Source organism: Cnephaeus nilssonii (genome assembly GCF_951640355.1).
Source record: "Cnephaeus nilssonii genome assembly, chromosome: 12".
Lineage (NCBI taxonomy): Eukaryota > Metazoa > Chordata > Mammalia > Chiroptera > Vespertilionidae > Cnephaeus > Cnephaeus nilssonii.
The window spans coordinates 21307216-21330009 of record NC_137083.1 but is presented as its reverse complement, the minus strand read 5'-3'; the positions used below and the strand labels follow the sequence as shown (position 1 = coordinate 21330009).

The window sequence follows — 22794 nt, the reverse complement described above, 5'->3', positions numbered from 1 at the left end:
CTTTGTATAATTTTTACCCTTAAAAGAAATAATTTAAAACTTGGCAGTCTACAGGATAAATATAGTCATCAGTACTTGTGGACAGTAATGCTTTTGTTTTTTATTAATCCTCACCCTAGGATATTTTTCTATTGATTTTTTTTTTTTTTTTTTAGAGAGAGAGATAGTGGAAGGGAGGGGCAGAAACAGAGAGAGAGAAACATTGATTGGTTGCCTCCCTCACGCTCGAACCCTATCCAGAGCTTGGGTTTGAGCCTGCAACCAAGGTGTGTGCCCTTGACCAGAACTGAACCTGTGACTCTTCAGTCCTTGGGCCGAGGCTCTATCCACTGAGCCAAACTGGGTAAGGCTGTAATTTGAATCTGAATATTACCTGAGCTGTAGAAATTTCAGCTGCTTAAATAATTGGAATTTGTCTGGAGTTGGTTACCTCCTTAAGAGAAAGGAAAAGCTGGATGGATACGTTTTATTAATTGGCCTCCATTCTTTGAACTATCATGAGAAATAAGTCAAATTTGTAAATAAGGAAAAATAGAGGGCACTTTTCTTGCAAATTGATGGTGCAAGTGAAAGCTGAATGACTTTTAAACAAAACCTTGAAAGTTTTATTCAGTGGTAAGAGGGATTTAGTATAGATAAACATGGCAGTGTTTTTACTTATTTCTCTGTTAGAATAACTATTTTAGTCTCATGTCACTGGAAGCATTAGACCAAGCATGTCAAATTGGCAGCCCAAGGGCCTCATGCAGCCCACAGGAATACTTTTGCTGCCCAGCCAATATAACGGTATGTAAGAAACGTTTTAATAAAAATTTTGTAACTGAATTTTTACACTATCCTATTATACATAATTATTAATAATGAACTACAATGTGCGCTAATGCCTGATTACTATAAACATGTGTACTCATTTCCCTTACACGCCTTACGCGCAGGCGCACCACTTCTCTCCACTAATACCAGCAGCGAATATTTTAGCAGCCGATTGCCACATCATTAGTCTTGTACTGATTTGCTTGGTGTGCACAACAGGAAATATTCTCTTTCATAGAACAAAAAAAATAGGTTTATTTGCATTATGCTTATTAATTTTCACAGTTATTCAGTGTCTGGTAAGTTAATGTTCAAGAAAAAATATTAATTTTTATTAAAATGTTCTATTATTTTATGTTAACGATTACTTACTTATTTCAGCCCTTTGTATTCAGCATATGTTTCTATGAAAATTGAAGCTTTTGTTTTTTTGCAGCCCACATAAGCTTAAACCTTGTTTATTTGGCCCGTGTTAGCCTTTGAGTTTGACATGCTTGCATTAGACCATAATTACATGGTCCATAGGTGCCTAGAAATTAGTGTTCTCACTACAACAATGCTGATGGTGTGAAAAGAGCAAGATGGCTAAGGGATCACATTTAGTCACTTGACCTTATGAATGTTATTGTTATATGAGTGGGTATTCTTGAAATTCCACACATAAGTCGCAGATCTGCAAGGATGTTATAATCAACACTTTTTTTTGGAGTATGAATTAACAAGCTTAAACATTACGAGGTAAATCTGTCTACTTTCCAGCAGCCCCAAAGGATACATTTTCTTGCTGACTGCTCCAGAGCACTTCATGAAACACATGTCAAACCTGTCAGGGCTGTCACCAAGAAAATGATCCGCGTGGCAAGGGTCTTTTCCTGGGAAACAAACAGATGTCTTTCCTCAACAAAGAGTGACATAACCCTGCCATCTATTAGAGAAATGTTTGCCTGCCTTTAATATCCAGTAGTGAAGAAATTCTTTGGTAAAATCGTTTCCTTTCTTTGCACTATCATTCATTATTCAGTCATTTGTCAGTGGCACTTGACTTGCTGCCTGCACTATTTTAATGTTTTTTATTATCCCCGAGTTACAATTTTCTTAACAAAAATTGATCTGCAATGTTGGAAACACAAATAAACACTTTAAAAAAGTAGAAGAAGAAGCCAAAGCAACCTCTAACACCCTTTCTGGAGCTTTATTGTCTCTAATTCATCTATTACTGTTATTTTGATCATTTTCATGATGCGATTCTATAGCAGTTATGATGAATTATACTCTAGCAGTAAGGGTTAAATGCCTTTCCACCCCTCCATAATTCTTTTTCCATCCAGGTCACAGCTATCCTTGTACAAAGGAAGACAGAGATTGGATCTTGTTACTTAGACAACTGTTTTAAAGGCATAGAAAGGCAAGATATTTTAAGACATGTCTTCAGCATAGAGGAGAATGTGCAACAGATTTTGCACCTGTCCTGAACAGAAGGCAATGCTAGAAGAGACATGCATTGACAAGCCATATTTTCTTACTCAGAGAAATTTAACAATAAAAAGACTGGCATTATATTAAGAAAGTTAGTTAAATAGGAAAGTAAAGCATATAGATACTTCCTAGCCCTCAGGGACATTATTAAGCCTTTACATTCCTATTTTGACTTAGAGCATCATTGAAGGTTGCTAGGAAAAATGGATAACCAAGCTTCTTAAACCAGTGGGTCTTATTGGTGTGGGAAGTTAGTAGACTCCACATGATAACGGCTCCATTCTTGTACATAATAAAGGATATGAACTTGATAATAGCTATCTTGGCTGATTTTGCTTCAAGCATTTTTGCTTATTAAGGCTTTTAGTACTGTTCTAAGCTAGCAGTGTGACTACTGGGTAAGAAAGAATATTACACTTTTCCAAATTATATATTAGTTTAGGCAGAACTTTCTTTTATTCAATTTTCACTCTGGTGTTTCACATAGCTCAGAAAACATTCATTGGACTCCAATTATATATTAAACTAGTGGCCCGGTGCATGAAATTCGTGCATGGGGGGGGTGCTTCCTCAGCCCAGCCTGCACCCTCTCCAATCGGGGACCCCTTGGGGGATGTCCAACTGCCGGTTTAGGCCCGATTCCCTGTGGGATTTGGCCTAAACTGGCAGTCAGACATCCCTCTCGCAATCTGGGACCACTGGCTCCTAACTGCTCACCTGCCTGCCTGCCTGATCGCCCCTAACTGCCTCTGCCTGCCTGCCTGATCGCCCCTAACTGCCTCTGCTGCCTCATCGCCCCTAACTGCCCTCCCCTGCCGGCCTGATCTCGCCCCCAACTGCCTTCCCCTGCCGGCCTGATCTCGCCCCCAACTGCCTTCCCCTGCCAACCTGGTTGCCCCCAACTGCCCTCCCATGCTGGCCTGATCACCCCTAACTGCCTCTACCTTGGCCCCCACCACCATGGCTTTGTCCGGAAGGCAATCAGACATCCAGAAGATGGCCGGTCTACCTGGTCTAATTAGCATATTACCCTTTTATTAGTATAGATAGATTATATAGGATAGGATTGCTTAAATGGGGGGGGGGGCACCTTTTTCATCAGGAGGAGATGCTCTTGGCAGACAAAAATACATAATCTCTATATCTGGACTGATAGGCAGTCATATGCACTATACTGCCAAACTGGTCATTAAAAAATTAAACTGCTTTCTTACACCTTACACCAAACAGCTGTTGCCCTTAAAACCCCTCCTCACCCCCCACCTTAGATTCTGCCTTCGCAGTTCACCCAAATTAGGTTCTGATTGGTCAGTTTCTATGCCAGCCAGTGTCAAAAGCTCCGCCTCCTAGGTAGCCATTGGCTCCTCACCGTTCACCCAGATTTGGTTCTGATTGGTTGGTTTCTATGCCAGTCAGCATCAAAAGCTCCGCCTCCTAGGCAGCCATTGGCTCCTCACAGTTCACCCAGATTTGGTTCTGATTGGTCGGTTTCTCTGCCTATCTCCGGGCCTGATCAGAGAGGCAGGGCTGATCAGCAGCCCTGCACTGCTGGTGAGGCCCGGAGAGAAAGAGAGGCAAGGGCTGATCTACAGCTGCCATGGAGGCTGGGGATCAGACCCTGCTTCTCTCTCTGGGCCTGATCCGCAGCCCCTTCCGCAGTCAAATGTTCGGTCATCCATTCAGTCATTTTGGACGTTACAGACCCTGGTTCTTTATATATATATGTGTGTGCCCTGTTTGATGGTAGGAATATATGATAAAAAAGATAAAGCCCTTCCTTGAGGAATATATAGACAAATTCAATGCTAATTAACAAACATTTCTTGCCACTTTTACCTGCTGATTTAATACTTTCTGTCAGTGTCTTGTCTGAAGAAGGCAGTGGAAAGTGTAGAGTAGTAGTTACTTTTTATTATGATGTAATTAAAATGTAACCTCTAGAAATTTTTTTCTAAAAGTGGAAACTACTGGTTCATTCAGAGGTTTTCAAGAGTCAACAGAACATAATATTTACAGTGGCCTTCTATGCTTAGAGAAATATATTAAAATTACATTGCCAAGATGATATATGAAACACCATCCCTTACATAGCTATAATATTCGGGTTAGTTGATAATATTGATAATTTCTCTACTTTCCTCGTGTCGACAAAGTCTGAATCACTAATGCTATTGAATTTAGAGATAAAATATATAAAGGAAGCTTTCTCCAACTTAATGTTTACAGGTAAAGTGTGGTTTTTCATGGAAAACAAATATGTATACCATGATCTGCATTTGTTTATATGATCAGTTTACTAAGCAAAACTCAACAATGATTTAACTGAATTGAAATTTGTTTTACAAGATACAGGGTTATGCGTTTGGTGATACTGATATTATTACTGTTATCTAGAGATACTTAAGAAATTTCTACTGCTTTAATTAACTCAGGCAAGAGTTAGGCAATGCTTTTTCCTTCCTTTAAAAATGAAAGATCTTACTTGATAAATAAAAAAATATTAGAAAAGCAAGACTGCTTTGTGCTTGGGTATTGTTGAAGGAACAGATATGATGAGATGGGTTTCAAATTATGAGATGAAATATTTTTCCAGATTCTCATTATTTATACTTTGGAGGTCGCCGTTTAATAATGAACACCAGAAACACTTTGTTCCTGTGGAACCAGACGTGATGTCACTTCATTTATTCGCCATGTTCCACAGGAACCCGCTCTGAGTTATGAGGCCACCACCTAGAATCGAAGCTGGAGACAATTGTAAGCTTTCTCTAGTCTGTCATGCCCATGTTTCCTATTTTAGAGCTGACTGATCTTCAGATAACATATGGTGGTGCAAGTAATTGGAAAATTGGCAGACCTGTCAAGAAAGTATGCTAGATGACACAAAAATGCCATGCTTGGAGCACATAGTGTCTCCGAAGTTAAATTTATTGTTTTTCATCAAACGGTGAAGTAAAAATACCTGACTCACCCCCTTTAAAAGGACATTTTTTAGTGGCAGGTGTGATTTCAAAAGACATTTTTAGGTAGTTGATAAAATAAGTTACTTTAAAAATATAGAAATTTTTAGGCAATGTGTAGTATAAAACAGCACCCAATATAAATATTTAAATGTTACATAATTTTTGCATTTTGTTATAGCCTTTTCCCTAGGATTACTAGAATCATAATAGTCAATTCTTCAGAGAAATAGAGTTAAAATGTATTAAGTATACCCGATAAAAATGCCCTAAAGTTTATATTTTAATGTTTTCTAAAATTTATTTCACAGGAAGATGAAAATGAAGCTGAAAGAAAAAATATATCTCAGGAGCTCAGCATGGAACAGAAAAATCCAAAGAAATAAAGGATTTTCTGTAGTGTTTTGAAAAGTTTGCAACTTATGTAGTAGTAGATAAAATTTCTAATTGTAAAATGTTAATTGTAAAATCTTAATCTGCAAAATGTTCTGAATAAAGTTGTTGAAAATGAAATAGGAGCTTGCATTTGAAATTTGTATGTTTTTAGAGCAATTTAAACTTTTATATAAAAGTTAGGCCTTTAAAATATATATTTTTAAAATTCTTAACTGAAATTTGAGAATAGAGACAATTTTTCTCTTATCTGTAACCTAAGTGTTAGTACATCTGAATGACCTGAAAGAAAACTGAGTCTTTTATCCCCTTACTAGTCTCTGTTGTCTTCTTCAAGGACCTTAACAGAATTCCAGTTAAATTTGTAAAGAAAAACCAGCATAGTTCAAAAGTGAACAAGTGCACGTGAAAACACTTAAAATCAACCAATGCCACAAGATGAAAGACCATTTTCTGATTTCAACATATATCAATTTATATATCACTTAATATCCTAGGATTGCAGGTAAAAGCTAAAAAGAAATGATGTAACATTTTCTGTGGCAGAAGTAGGGCCATAACTTTTGATTCATAAAATATTTACTAAGGACCTACTATGTACTGGGCCCTATACACTTTTCCTGGACATTTCAAGAACAGTTTGCACCTGTTTGGCTTAGGGATTCTGTAAAATTTCTTTGATTCCCATCTTTCTCAGTTCTCAGCAACCAGCCATTTTTCTTTCCCTGGTTCTAATTCCCAAGCTATCATTTTCCAACTACAGTAGGAGCAAAGAACCTACTTGCTATTTGCAGAGCCAAATGTTTTTGATAGATGTCTTTGTTTGATTATTTAAGGCAGACTTGCTTAAAGTAAGAGACACAACCTTGGAAGGCTTATAAGAGAATGTCAGAAATACAACTTCCTCCCCGTGAGAATAGAATCCATGTACTTGCCCTGTGGCCATAGTTTTATCACATGTGTCTGACAAGCTCAATGAAGGTGTGACAGTGGGACATGCTGGCAGCTATGATACAGTGGGCTGAAGTGGGAAAACTGCAACTAGGCAAGATAGAAAATTCATTGCTAAGTCCCAAATAATGCACCATATGTGGATATCAGGAAAATAGCTGTACCCCACAGACTAGACCCCCTCGAAGAATTTAGGAGCAAAGACTGAGACTAGGAAAAGTCTGGGAAGGTGGGTCAAAGTCTGCAGAGGGCTTTCACAATTAGCAGATACAAATTAATTTGACTTTCCCCCTATTTTTTCCATTTAGTGTCACTTTTGAAAAGAAGCAATAATACATGATTCATACCATAGTTTACAAGTATTATAGTTATTATTTGCAGGCACTATGCTAAATGCTACTTGGTATGCATTATGCCACTAATCATCCCAATGAATATATAATATAGTTCCTATTATCCTTCCCATTTTATCAATGATTAAGCTGTGGCTTAGACATGGGAAATAAGTTAACCAAGGTTACGTAGCTGGTAATTTAATTGGCAGACCCAAGCAGTCTCACCCCAGAATATCACATTTTATCACTGTGAAATTCTCAATTCCATACCTTTTTTCAATCTACTATTCTCCCCTGTTCTTCTTAGCACCTCATTCATTACCTACTACTCCTCCTTTAGTTATTTCTTGCCCGCACCTTCTTAGTACACTTCATTCATTTTGAAGACCTGCTTGAGTGAAATAAGTGAAACAATTATAACTACTACTACAGGCCCGGTGCACAAAATTCGTGCACGGGGGTGTGTGTCCCTCAGCCCAGCCTGCACCCTCTCTAATCTGGGACCCTTCGAGGGATGTGCGACTGCCCGTTTAGGCCCGATCCTTCCAGGGCCTGATCCTAAACAGCCATCTTGTGTGTTGGAGTGATGGTCAATTTGCATATTACTCTTTCATTAGATAGGATTTCACCTGCTCCAGAACATGAATGCCTTCCAGGATTGGGCCTAAACGGGCAGTCGGACATCCCTCTCATAATCCAGGACTGCTGGCTCCCAACTGCTCACCTGCCTGCATTCCTGATTGCCCCTAACCACTTCTGCCTGCCAGCCTGATTGATGCCTAACTGCCCTCCACTGCAGGCCTGGTCACCCCTAACTGCCCTCCCCTGCAGGCCTGGTCACCCCTAACTGCCCTCCCCTGCAGGCCTGGTCCCCCCCCAACTGCTCTCCCCTGTAGGCCTGGGTCCCCCCCAACTGCCCTTCCCTGCAGGCCCAGTCACCCCCAACTTCCCTCCTCTGCAGGCCTGGTCCCTCCCAACTGCCCTCCCCTGCTGGCCTGATCGCCCACAACTGCCCTCCCTTGCAGGCCTGGTCCCTCCCAAATGCCCTCCCCTGCTGGCCATCTTGTGGCAGCCATCTTGTGTCCACATGGGGGTAGCCATCTTTGACCACATGGGGGCAGCCATCTTGTGTGTTGGAGTGATGGTAAATTTGCATATTACTCTTTCATTAGATAGGATTCTACCTGCTCCAGAACATGAATGCCCTGCTTTACCTTTTTACATTGAGGTATGATGGGACAACAGGTATGAAGGGATCTTATTGCTTTTCTATGATTTTTCAATAACTTTCTGGCCATATTTTTCAGTAGAGTGCTTATTTAATTATTAGTATGCTGTCATCTCAGCTCTTAATTTTTTAATTTCTAAAACAAGTTTTAGGTATGAGAGGCACAGTGACACTCAGCCATCTAGCAGGCATTTTAAATATTTAAATTTAAGTGATACCTTTAACCATTCAAAAACCCCATTCCCTTTCTAATTTTCTTTTCTAAATATATACCCCTTGGTTTAGGATAGTGAGTAGGACAGTAGAACCACTGTAAATTTCCTTTAGGAAAAATGCACCATGTGCGTTTCTCAAAGTTTTAGGATCCATACATCCATGCCATAAGTACATACATATAAATCTTGCTATAATGCTAAAATTGCCCACATTATGTGAATGATTAAGCTAGTCACTTAATTTGAATTAAATTATGCATATAATTTATATTATGAATATATGCATATCATTGATTATATTAATGTTAATTAACATATTATTATGATAATGCATATAATAACTCTATAGACTATTACATATTTTAGCTCAGGTTGCCATAACAAAATACCCCAGGCTAGTGGCTTAAACAACTGCCAACTTATAACAATATCTAAAGGACCAAATTCCCTTCTAATTCATGATTTCTGTATAATTTCCACCTACTCAATCAAACTGTACTGTCTTCATGTTAGTTACTGAGCTATATTTCTTCACATCTTCAAAGAATTTAAAAGCAACACAACTTTTAATCAGTATTTTTCTCTATCATTCTGATGAATAGCATTTAAAAAAAAATATTCAGAATTCTCTTTCCTCAGGTCTATGGAACAAACAACAGAAATAGCAAGAGGTGTTATGTTGTTCTCTAATGGAATGTACTGGGCACTAAGATGCCCAAATTCTTAAATTCACTCAACAGAACTTTCTTAGGACCCACTTAAATGCTATGCACTGTCTATCATTGGGGATTCAATAACAGACAAACTTTCTCTGCTGTCACTGTCTTGAAATTCTTAAAAATGCTTAATTTTTTAATAAAGGGCCTTACAGTTTTATTTTGCAATTGGCCTGCAGAGTACATAACAAGTGCTACTAACATGTACTGCTTTTATATTTAAACTAGAGGCCCAGTGCACAAAATTCGTCCCGGGGGAGGGGGTGTCCCTCAGCCCAGCCTGCACCCTCTCACAATCCAGGACTGCTGGCTCCCAACTGCTCGCCTGCCTGCCTTCCTGATTGCCCCTAACCACTTCTGCCTGCCAGCCTGATTACCCCCTAACCACTCCCCTGCCAGCCTGATTGCCCCTAACTGCCCTCCTCTGCAGGCCTGGTCACCCCCAACTGCCCTCCCCTGCGGGCCTGGTCCCCCCAACTGCCCTCCCCTGCAGGCCTGGTCGCCCCCAACTTCCCTCCTCTGCCGGCCTGGTCACCCCTAACTGCCCTCCCCTGCAGGCTTGATCGCCCCCAACTGCCCTCCCTTACAGGCCTGTTCCCTCCCATCTGCCCTCCCCTGCTGGCCATCTTGTGGCAGCCATCTTGTATCCACATGGGGGCAGCCATCTTTGACCACATGGGGGCAGCTATCTTGTGTGTTGGAGTGATGGTCAATTTGCATATTACTCTTTTATTAGATAGGATTGTTATTATTGGAATATGTTACATACAAAGAAACACCCGTTTTAAATGTGCAGTTCAATAAATTTAGTATATATCTATGTAGTCATCAGTTGAATCTAAATATAAAGCATTTCCATCACTTCTAAAAGTTTTCTTGTGAAATTTTGTAATCACTAACACATCCCTACTAAAGCCAGTGATCTGCTTTCTTTCTTATTAGTTTTGTCTGCTCTAAAATTTCATACAAATGGAATCATTTTTGTATATGTTGTTTTGAGTCTGGCTTTCTTCATTCAGCATATTTTGAGTTTCATCCATGTTTCAGCATGAATCAGTAGCTTGTTCCTTTTTTATTGCTGAGTACTTTTTCATTGTATAAATATACCAGAATTTGTATATCTACTCACTTATTGCTGGACATTTGAACAGACATACAAAAGAAGATATACAAATGGCCAGTAAGTACATGTAAACATGCTCAACCTCATTTAGTTATAAGGAAAATGCAAATTAAAACCACAGTGAGTTACCTCTGCATATCCACTAAAATGTCTAAACTGTCCAATCCAGCAGCCACTAGCCAAAGGTGGCTATTAGGCACTTAAAATATGACTAGTCTTGATTGAGATGTAAATAAAATACATGTCAGACTTTAGTGACTTAGCATAAAAAATGGTAAGAGAGCTCATTAAATATTTTTATTCTGATTACATGCTGAAATAATATTTGAATAGGTTTAGTTAAATAAAATATATTAGTATAATACATTTAAACTATCTTCACTTTTTATTATGGTTCATAGAAAATTGGAAATTACATATGTGGTTTCCATTTCTACTGGACATAATTATTCCTAGGCTATAATATAAAGTGTGATAATAATTCATTAGCTAAGCCATGTCCAGATTATAAATCCATGAAAATTGGGAAATCATTAGTTGTATTGTTATCAGCTGCTAATTTTGTGGTAATGTCTATGCAGCAATAGAAAACTAATAGAGATGTCACATAAGAGGTTGAGGATAGGTTGCTGCTCTTGGCAAGTTAGGCATTCAGCCGTGTTAACCAAATCAGTCTTCAGGAGTAAACATGGATGTTTAAGTCCATTCATAACCTTTCTCCCTGAAGAATGGCCATTTTGTTAATGAGCTTATTGAAAAAGCAATGATGTGGCCATGGCAAAAAGTTGACTGACAGCTAAATGACTTTGTCATCTTGTCTACCTGATTATTACTCAAGTATAAAATGGTACTCCACTTTGCGAAAGAGTTTGAAAGTTTCATATGAAATTAAACATACCCTTAATATATGACCCAGTAACTCCACTATAGATTTTTATACAAAAGAAATGGTAGCCAAAAACTAGAGGCATCTTTTTTTTTTCTTTTTAAGTAAAAGTCATATTACTTCATAGTGGTTATTCTTTTCAGAATACACTTGTCACGCTAAGTAGTGTGGTTCACAAAATTAGTATTTAATCTTTGATTTTCTTTCAGGGAAATTGGATGTGTTGTGCAATAGCATTTGTAACAACAGTGTAAACATTAGACATAATCACGGCAAAAGATGCTAATGAAAGTTTTCAAAGAAATTAACATACAAAAAATTCAACATTCAAAAAATAGTGTGATATCTTATTGAAAACATTTAATGTAGTTAAAGCTTTTTAATGATTGCATGTTCTGTTTTAATGGTTTTTTAATGGCCTTTGCAGTTGAAAATACATTTAAACTCAATTAAATTTTTTTATATCATAACTATATCTTCTGGACTATTTCTATCCATGTCCCTTTGGACTAAAAAGCTTGAGGGAGGAGAAAAGCAAGATGTGTGTCCAGTTACTCCAACTTTAAAGGTTTATGAACTGCTCTGAGTCTCATTCCCACACACACCAAATAGGACACGCCCTTCCTGGGGTGTAACAGTTTTTCATTTGTAACTTTTTGATCATCCAGATAAAAGTATGTGAGTCTAAGTCACTTTGCTTGTTTAGTATTCTTTTGGAAAGCAATAATTATATTCTTACTAGAGGCCCAGTGCATGATTGAATCATGCACGTGTAGGGTCCCCTACACGCTTTCACTTTTCGCGGTGGAGCTGGGTACCTGTCCTCTGGTGCACCAGGCCTTTCAGAAGCCTCCGGCTCGGCAGAGGCTTCTGAAAGGCCTGGTGCCGGAGCAGACAGGCACCCAGCTCCCAAGCTTTTGATGGTCCGTGGCCGCTGAGGGGGGCTACCCTGCTGTTGAGAGGCGCAGGGGGCGGGACTCCCCTGGGTGCTGCGGACACCCAGCTGCGCCTCTCAACGGCCGCTGAGGGGGGCTGCCGCGGACACCTGGCTACCCTGCCGTTGAGAGGCGCAGCTGGGTGTCAGCGGATGCGTTCCTCTCAATAGCTGGATAGGCCACCCCGAGTCCCGCCCCCCAGCCTCCCACCGCCCAATCGTGGGCGTAGCGGAGTGATGGTAATTTACATGTTATTCTATTATTAGATTGGATTGCTCATGTTGTATATGTTCTTTCTGCACAACAATCACTAATGCCTTTCCACTAAGCTTGAACAGTGGCAGGCATTTGATATATCTGTATTGTCCTATATCCACTATAATTTGTCTTGATTTTCCCAAATGTAGCAAATGGTTGCTCTTTAAATTGAATGTATTACCCCTTCCCACAAAAAGGGAGAATGTTTTCTAAAACTGCATCTCTCACATGGCTATGTATTGTTTATTCTGAAGTTCGTTGAGAAAGAAGAAACAAGTTCAATTAACTGCTATGACGTTGTCTCAATGCCTTGGGTCCCTGAGGCCTACACATTTCTATTGGTTTGGCACTAACACCATATGGGCAACTTACGTTGCCTGATCTTGGGCTACATAGGATTCACTCTGACTAGTGAAGGTTGATTAGAAACTTACTCCCTTTCATATTACCTCAGGAAAACAATTTTTACGTAGCCATGAATGAGTACATTTCATTTCCACCCTGTTCTGTCCTGAGCAATCATAGCAGGTAATAAATGTCTCCCAACGGTGACTTCAATGTGGAGTCCATGGTTTTGTTATCTACAGAGGAAGTTAAGTGCTAAAGACAGCAGCATGAAAACACATGCAACTATGGCATAATTCTGATTTGTTTCAGAAAAACTATTAATTTCCTTGTTACAAAGCCAAGTAAGAACAACCCTTTAAAATTATTGAACCATGAGAGCCATTTGCCTTAAGAGTTTTAAATTTGGAAACAGACTCATGAAATTTATAGCTTTAATGAGATATTCTTTGCCTGCAGTCAAGATGAGAGCTAGATCATTGGTTTCCCAGCATGACACCTATGTGTTCTTATGAGCACTTGATATCATTAGGCTCATAATAACACAGACATCATCACATTAACGTCTGAAAGGCTCACTTTTGTCTCTTAGTTTATGTCTTTCATTTACACCTACAGCATGCTAAATATCTCACTCTAGAAAATAAGATATACTCGACCTTCATTGATACTGTCAGTGGAGTGAAAAAGTCACTATTTTTCATAGGCATGTTTCAAGCCACAATCAATCAATAGATATGGTTTCCAGAAAACAATAGTTAACTGAATCATGTATGAACATGAGATACTTCCTTACTGATACATAAGGAGCAGGAAATGTGGCTCTCCCTGATTCATGTCAGTTTCAACCATTATCATGTTAATATTCAGTCTAATTCTAAAGGTGATGCAAGATTACTGTTGCTGTTAAAGATAGATGAACTCTCTCAGGATATTCAGATTTCAGGGGATTGAGAAAGGCAGCTTATTAAACAGTATCAGAAAGAGGTAATGACCACTGCAGGAGTCTGTCACTCTGTGCTCCAGGATGAAATAACATGTGCAAGAGCTCGGGAGACGGACTCAAACCTATTTGCAAAAATGTCATTATTTTGGACCTTATTTTTTACATAAATGAAATTCTGCAATTAAGGAACCTAATACAATAAGCTCTGTCCTTAGCTTTGTGCAAATGTTTGAAAGATTTATCTGTAAGTTTATGATCCCTCTACTATTTATCATCAACAGTAATATCAGACGCACGGGAGTGGGGAGAATCCCATGTACTCATAACTGAGATGCAACAAGAGTATTAAGAGTTTGCCATGCTTGCTTTATCTATATATTTTCCCCTTAGCTCCCAGACTGCAATGCTTTTTAACATCTATTTTTCTCCTTTCAACAATTCATTTCTGATTGGATATGTTTAATGCATACATGTTTTTCTATGACAGGTGCACATTTTGTTTTATTTTTTGATATGGTGAGACAGTCACGAGGTTGATATGGATGGTATGGAAGATTGGACCATAGTATATTCTGCCTCGTGCATCTCAGGCCACATTTCCAGTGAGATTCCAAAGATACTTGCTTTGAATTTTTTTTTAACGGTGATGATGAAAGAAGCAGAAATGACACAGAATCTCAATTCATGTTTGCATTTTGCATCTTAGGCAGAAAAATAGAACTAATCAGAGCTGCCAATTACAAAGGAGAACACGTTTCAACCTCTAGAGCACTGTTGAACCCAGACATCTTTCTGATTATACCCACAAGGGGACAAAAGTGGTGTATCCAGCAGCGCCTTCAAAAATATATCTCGTTAGTAAAAATCAAATTAACAAATGGAACATCTGTTCAGGATCATGATTCTTTCTGATTTTTTAGACTGTATATTTTTGGCAAGTATTGATTTGGGGTTTGAAATATACATTTGATTATGCCTAATTCTAGAAGTCAGGAACTGTCTTATGCAAAAGGTTATAGTAGGATGTTTGTCTTCAGTGCCCAGTTTGTGAGTTCCTTCTTCCCTCATCCCAGCCCAAGGTCTATCTTCCACGAGAAACAACTTCTGCTCAAGACCTCTCCTTCACACCTGCTACCTTTCTCAGACTCCTCTAAATTCTAGTTCTCCTTCTGCCTTCCCTCAAAGCCAGAATTTCTTTCCCGCAGGGTTTCACATTCTCTTTTTAATTACATTGTGAGAGAGCAAGCTGATAAACATGGTGAATGAATTAGCCACGAGTGTATTAGTTAGGCTCGGCTAGGCTATGCTGTGGAAACAAACATCCCTGAAATCTCAGTGTGTTAAAAAACCAACAAAATTTACTTCTCACGCACATCACTGTCTCAGGTAGCTTTCTTGGCAGTTCTTGGAGAAAACTGCCTCATGAATTTATATGCTCACATTGCAATTTTGCCATTTGAGTGTTCACCCTGAGAGAGAGAGAGAGAGCAGGGGAGAGGGGATATGTGGTGAAAGAGACAAAAACAGACATAGAAAATAGTCCTGATTAAGTGCTTGAATAGAAGTTGACAAAGGGTGCTATATCACAGAAGGGAGCAGCTAAAGGAGCCCAGGCGAGTGAAAAGCACCCCATGAAATACTGGGGTCTGGCTCTGAAGACATGGGCTTTTACCATAGGCGGTGGGGTAGTGTTTCGGAGAGATGAATATACACAAGTAAAGAGTTTTCAAAGGTTAAAGATGATTCAGCATGCCTGGATCCAAGAGAATGCCAGGCAGGAAGTGATGGGAGCTGCATCTGGGAAGACAGGAAGGCTTGGGGGTTTGCTAAGGCACTTGGACTTATAGAACTGGTTATTTATTAAAGTCAAATAGGAAGAGAAAATAGTGGTGATGACTGTACCATATTGTGAATGTAATTCATGCCATTGAATTACACAATTTAAAATGGCAAGTTTCATGTTTTGTACATTTTACCACAATTTAAAAATTAATCATTTAATATAACTTTTACCATTGGATTGTACACTCTAAATGGATAAGTTATATGGTATGTGCGTTACATTTCAATAATGCTTTAAAAAAGATTTAAGCCTAAACAGATAATAAAACCACACGAGGAGCTTTTTAAAAAACGGACGCTTGAACCCCACCCAAGGGTCAATGAAATCAGAATTTCTGCAGGTGGGCTGAACATCTGGTACTTCAGAAGTGCTCCAGGTGATTCTAACGTGTGGTCACGTGCAGAATCCCTGCTGTAGGCAATAAGGAGCCAGTGGAGAATTTTAATCAGGAGAATAACATGATCAGATTTGCATCTTAGAAACATATATCCCTGGCTTATCTGCTCAGATCATTCAGTAGCTACAGGAGCATGTATATGGCAGTCCCCCCTTATGCACGAGAGATATGTTCCAAGACCCCTGTGGATGCCTGAAACCATGGGTAGTGGTATGTGTATATACCACTTTTCCTAGGCATACATTCCTATAATAAAGTCTATTTAGGCACAGTAAGAGATTAAAAACAATACCTAATAATAGAACAGAATAATTATAACAATATGCTGGAATAAAAGTTATGTGAATGGAGTCTCTTTATTTCTCAAAATATCTTATTGTAGTGTATTCACCCTTCTTGTGATGACGGATATGATAAAATGCCTTATTAAGTCAAAACTTTTACCTTTTCACTTAAGGGAAGCACTTTACAGCTTCTCTTTGGCATATCCGAATTGCCAGGATCACTACTCTTGCGCGTTGGGGCCGTTATTAAGTAAAATAAGGGTGACTTGAACACAAGCACTGTCATGACAGACAGTCAATCTGATGACCCAGATGGCTACTAAGTGACTAATGGGTGGGTTGTATATGCAGCGTGGAGATGCTGGACCAAGGATGATACGCATCCCGGGGGAAGGAGTAGGACTGTGTGAGATGTCATCATGCTATTTAGGGCGGTGCACAATTTAAAACTTATGAATTGTTCATTTCTGGAGTTTCCCATCTAATATTTTCAAACCATGGTTGACCATGGGTGACGGAAACTGTGGAAAGCGAAACTGCATGTAAGAGTGGGACCACTATAGAGACTTTATATTCATAATTGCCTGAACCTGGAATCTCAAATGCCCCTCAACTGGTAAACTGATCAATTCTGGTATATTCAGACAACAGAATGCCAGTCAGCAATAAAAAGCCCGCCACCTTGACCCATATTAATTCTCTGTATTTCTGCTGTCTTGGGTTCTGTTTGCCAAAGCAGAATTTTACCCTGTTTCCTTTTGGGCTTGTCTGCTGCCCAGCTAAGCTTTCTTATGAACCTTAGCAATGGCACTCTCCAGCTGCCACTCAAGCCAGCAACCTCATCGACTTTTCCTTCATTTTTAAAAGTTATGATTCACATATAGTAAAATCTACACTTTTAACGTACAGTTCTGTGTGTTTTTTGACAAACCATACAGTCACGTAGTCACTACCACAAGTAAGATAAGCAGTTCCATCACACTTCCAAACTCCCTTGCTCCCTTTTATAGCCAACTGTCAATGCCCCACCCCCAACCTCTGGTGTGTCAGGTACCAGGAAATGTCCCTTTCATTTCGTTCACTGTGTGGATGTACCCATTCACCTGCTGAGACATTTCAGTGGTTTCTAGGTTTCGGTGATGATGAATACAGTTGCTGTGTACACATCTTTGTGAGGAAATAACTTCCCTTTCTCTTGGGTAAATGCCATGGAATGGGGTTGCTGGGTCAAAGTACTGGTATATATTGAACTTCGTAAGATGCTACTAAAATGTTTGCCAAAGTGACTGCAACATTTTACATTTCCCACGAGCAATGTGATGGCTACAGTTGCTTCATAGCTTCACATTTTCACTAGCACTTGGTATTTTTTTGTTTGTTTTGTTTTGATTTGTCTTTAACCAGTCAAATGGGCATCTCATTGTGGTTTTAATTTGCAACTCCCTAGTGACTAATGATGGTGAACACTTTTTTATGTGCCGATTTGCCATCTGTATATAATCTTGGCTAAAGTACCCGTTCAAATCTTTAGCCCGTTTTTTCTATGAGGCTGCTTGCAAAGTTGTTTTTAATGTCCTCATCCCCTTTCTCTAGGACCCAGGCAGTCCACTGTGCCTCCATCACAATAATCACATTTTTCTACCAGTAAATAGCCTTCTCGGACCTGCTTTCTGGAACTGGTAGCATCCGCCTGTTAGAGTCCTATTCCAGCCGCCTCCCTTTACCGGTCTGAGGCCCTTCTCTCACAAAGCTGATGTCTCCAAACTCCCCTCTTCTTCTAAATGAAGTTTACGGCTATTTTGCATTGTCATTCTCCCCCACCCCACCCCGCCATCCCCCTAAGCATCCTTCCCCTTTCGTGTGGAAGGCTTTCCTCATACGTCTGGGGATCACTGACTGCTCACTGGTACTTAGAGGCGGGCACTATGTCCACGGGGAAGGTTCTAGGCTTCAGTCCAGGAGGCTTGGATAGGAGACGCCTCCCAATGTCCACACCTTTCTCTTGTCTGTGCGGCTGTGCGTTTCTTCCAGGCAGCACGCTGCAGCCTCCACCCTGGTCTATGTGTCTCTGGGCAGGCCGTGTCCCAAGGACGAGGGAGCCAGGGCTCTAGAGGGGCTAGAGAGTCCCAAGGGCCCACAGGGGAACTCACTCAACCTCATGGTCAGTGGGAGCCTCCCCTCTGGCCTTGGGGGAAGCTGCTGTCCCTCCCTCGGAGACTCTGGCTTACTTCCGGCAGGGAATGAGCTTCAGTTCTTTAGCCTGACTGGACAGGTTGGAGAAGTGCAGCCAGGTGTCTGTTCCCCATTCATGTTCCTTTTCAGGTCCATTCCAGCCTCCCATCATGCCTGTGGTTCCAGTTTGTGAGTTTTTATGGGCTCTGAGACATGTACTAGTCTGATTCTCACCCCCCTTTGCAGGCACCTGGGCCTCACCTTCCCTGCCTAGCTAAGGACCCACTCATCATGCTCTCTTCCCCTTGTTCCAAAATTAACTTCATTTTTCTTCTTGTCCCTGTGATTACAAATCCTTTTATTTCTTTACTGCAATTTGACTGGTTCTTAGAGAGGCACCAGAGAGAAACAGAGCTTAGCCCACTATTTTTAAAGAAAAGTCAGCTCTGTCCTAGCTGGTTTGGCTCAGTGGATAGAGTGTCGGCCTGCGGACCAGAGGGTCCCAGGTTCGATTCCAGTCAAGGGCACATGCCTGGGGTTGCAGGCTCGATCCCCAGTATGCAGGAGGCAGCCAATCAATGGTTCTCTCTCATCATTGATGTTTCTCTCTCTCTCTCCCTCTCTGAAATCAATAAAAATATATTTAAAAAAAAAGAAAAGTCAGCCCTAATTTTTAAATATGAATTTTCACAGGAATGTTGTAAAGTTTCTTAGTCAGATACAGTTAGTTTGTAAAGACTAAAAATCCCCTCAAGCCTACTTATGTAAAAGGCAGCTTTGTGTGTGAGCACAGGCTGGAATGGGGAACTAGAAAGTCTTCAAGAATGAGGGTAGCTAGTTGTCAGCATTCTTTTCTGTAGTCTTCCACCTATTTTTCTTAACTAAGATGGGTTCCTCTCCTAATCTCTCTCTCTCTCTTCCTCTCTCTCTCTTTCTTCCTCTCTCTCTCTCTCTCTCTCTCTCTCTCTCTCTCTCTCTCTCTCTCTCTCTCTCCTTAACCCTCTCTTTTTGATTATTCATCAGCATAGGTTTTAAATTAAGCATAACAGGCCCCTGATCTAACTCTAGGAACTTCTAGTGAATTCTAGAGCCTCATATTAGGTAACCTGGCCCAGTTCCTGAGTCACATGTTTCCCCACATCTAATCAGCTGTGAGAGTGGTAGGCTACTGTGCAGTGAAGGTCAGGGCCATTGGCAGGAGACATTTCTCCCAGGCCAGGGTCACTGAGACTTACCTGCCACATGAAGATTGAATATGTAGTGAACATGCCAGTGCTCTGGTACATGACAGAAATCAAGTAACTTATTTTTCTCAAATAGTTTCAAATTCATGGAGTATCTTCTCTAACTCTTCCTTTAAAATGTCATTGAAACATTTTATTCCCAAATAAGCTTAAAGTCAATATAATCTAGTAAGAATAGAAAAATAAAAGCTAGTAATTTTAGCCAAGTGGCTCAGGGAAGCCACACATAGTGATGGGAACTGAAAGCATGAAGAATATGACTTGTCTACACAGGCCCTGCATGAGAAAAGTTATTGATAATCAAGGGACTAGGCCAGAACCTACGACATGATGACCAACACTCACAGCAAGACCTGAAGCTTTTTAATGTGATGAGAACAATGCTAAAGTGAAGAATCTACAATGAAATAAAAATATAAAGGATTTGTTCCACATGAAAATAAATAGTTTATTGAAAAGTAGGTCTAAATATCAGGAGGGACAATGAAATATGAAAGAAGAGGCAAAAATCTACATAGAACTTAATTTAATTTTAGAGCTGTTGTGGCTTTGTAGCCAATCAGCTGAGGGTAGGGAGTGCATATTATTTCTAGGAATCATATTTTCAAGGATACTCTATAATGGTATTGCAATAACAGAAGTGATATAGTTTTGATTACTAATGATAATACAAAACTAGGGAAATAATTGTTGTTTTAATATGCTCTTGCAAAACCAGAACCAATTATTTTTTTAAAAGAGAAAATCTAGTGGAATATTATTTCCAAAACTTTGAGAACAAAGAAGTTAGACACAGGTTGGTCTTTAAATATTCTAAGCTCACTCAGGGAAGATATATTTCTCTGGCTTGTAAAGGTTTTCATTTTCTGCAGTTCACTGAACAGACAACATGTCTCAGCTCTTAGTGCCCATAGTTTATATTATAAAACATAAAAGGAGCTCTGAGCGTCCCTTGAAAAAACAAAACAAAGCACCACCACCTACAAAACCCTCTTGTTCTGTAGTCATTCAACACCTGGTTAATGTCTTTTCCTCCTGGATTAGTGCATCGTGATCCACAAATCACATGTACTTCGTGAGGAACTGGGCTGGAGGCACAGGTTTGGAGGGACACAGAGGAACTGGCTCTACAGGATCAGAGGAGAGACGTCTGGTAGACAGTGACCCACTTCTCACTGGAAACCACAAGAAGCAGGACCCGGCTCTTTGGTTGACCATGGTCCTGAGTGGAGGAGACCAGAGGGAACACACTCGTGGCCACCACTGCTAGATCTAACACAGCCTCAGCAATATTCTTTAACCGAAGGGCTCCAATAAATACCCCAGAGCCATCTGTGCCTTTGCTTGGCAAACAGAGTTCCTATAGAGCCCCAATTCCAGACCCTCTTTGGGTTTTGTCAGTTCTTCTAACTCAGGCTTGAGCTGGATGAATGGAATATTTGCCTGCTCAGGATTCTCCTTCCTCCTCAGGGGAAAAGAGTGAACTCCCATTGGGCTCGATTTGGGTAATGCACCATTACTACCCACTCCAGCTGGGTTTCTGTCTTCCAGCAAGGCTGAGACTATTTTTATTCCTTCCCAAAGTGCCTAAAGGTAACCACGTATTACCACCAAGAGAATTCATTTCCACCTACTAACCATCCAGGCTAGTCTGTTACAGAGCCAGACCTACAACCTGTGGTTCTTATCAATATCAAAGTCCCCTTGTGCTTTAATTTTTATTAATTCATGTTAAAACAATTACTACCCATTAGGGACATGTCTATTATATATACAAGGAGAAATACCCAAGCTACTCTACAAACACGTAATCCACAAATGCTTATTGAAGCTCAGCATTGCTAAGGTAGATGTGTTAGAATGGAAAGCAAAATGATACCAAAACCTCTAGGTAATTGTGGGAGATAAACTCTTAAGGTTGCTCCTGTCAAAGAAAACAGAGCTGGGCATTTGTCAAAGGTGGCAAGACAGATTTTATTCAGGCTACTGCAGTAGGGGAGAGACACTCCAGTATAAACCGAGTTCAACTCCCTGAAGCAAAAAAACGGATGCCTTTTCAATGCTGGGTGTGCTAACGCAGAAGTGCTAACGGATGCTGTGAGGGGATTTGGTCAGTGTGATTAGGTCACCTGTGTCTGCTAACTGGTGCTTATTGAAGTTGGGCTCCTGTCCTCCCACAGAGAATGGGAGACAAAGACCCTGTCTTTCATGATGATCACATTTAAAGGAATGGCTCCCAGGTCTTTGAGGAAGACATTCCTAGGTCGTAGAAGATACATCTCAAAGGGACAGAGAAAGGATTTGCAATTGCAAGTTTCCTAATGTAAACGCTCAATGAAAAGGGAGATGAAGGCCTCTAGACAGATTTTAGCTAGAAGAGCTTTCTCAGGCAGCCATTTTAAGGGGTTGGGATTATCATTCTGAGGACACAGCCCTGAGTTTATAGAAGCTATGCTAGAATAGTAAAGTCTCTTAGTGTGGGTGGTGGATGAAGTCATTTGTATGAAGAGTTTGCAGTTTTACCTCTATGAGTCCTAACTCTTGATTTCCATGCCTTTGTGTAATTCTTTCCCTTTGAGTGTAGGTGAGACCTATGACTTCCTTCTGATCAACTGATTTCGATAAGGATGATGGAAAGAACATGACTACATTTACATAATTCCGTTACATAAAATGGTAACATACATCTTGGGAAGACTCTCTGCGCACTTGTTGGTTTTGATGGAAGGAGACCCAGGTGGCAAAGAACAGCCAGTGAGAAAATGGGGTCCCCAGTCCTACAACTACAAGGAAATGAATTCTGCCAACAACCTGATTGGAATGAACTATTTCCCAGTCAAACCGTCAGATGAGATCCATCCTCGGACACCTCAAATACAGCCTCTCAGAAAACGAAGCAAAGTGTATCCAGACTCCTGACCCACAGAAACTGTGAGATAATAAATGTGTGTTGTTTGAAGCTAAATTTGTGGTAATTTGTTACACAATAGATAGCTAACACAGTCAGTACTTCCAAAAGCATGTTTAGTTGCACACTCTCATACCAGGCTCTATGAAAATAAAAGTTTTCACATCCAAATCAGTTTGGGGAATGTTGCATTCTATATCTTCTACCACCTTGGAGAGTCACATTGTATTCTGAGAAATACAAAAAAGAATCTTTGTTAAATTAAGATTTGTTACCTATAATTTATTTTTTCATTATGGAGCCGAGTCCCACTTTAATTTTTAAAATTTCTAATGATATCTGATGAAACTAGTTTTCAAATTATCA

The 22794-nt window shown here is 40.0% G+C and overlaps 1 protein-coding gene across 4 annotated transcripts in view; it reads left to right on the top strand.

The window, feature by feature from the left end:
- PHF14 (PHD finger protein 14) overlaps positions 1-22561 on the top strand; it is a 158425-nt gene extending 135864 nt beyond the window's left edge. For 3 of the 4 annotated variants that reach the window (XM_079786514.1, XM_079786509.1, XM_079786510.1), the window contains one exon: positions 5561-5731. In XM_079786514.1, the coding sequence (XP_079642640.1) occupies positions 5561-5635 (75 nt within the window). In that variant the 3' untranslated portion in view covers positions 5636-5731. Of the gene's footprint in view, positions 1-5560; positions 5732-22104 lie in introns of those variants that run through there. The other variant, XM_079786511.1, reaches the window with a different exon arrangement.
- Positions 22562-22794: the final 233 nt, after the last annotated feature.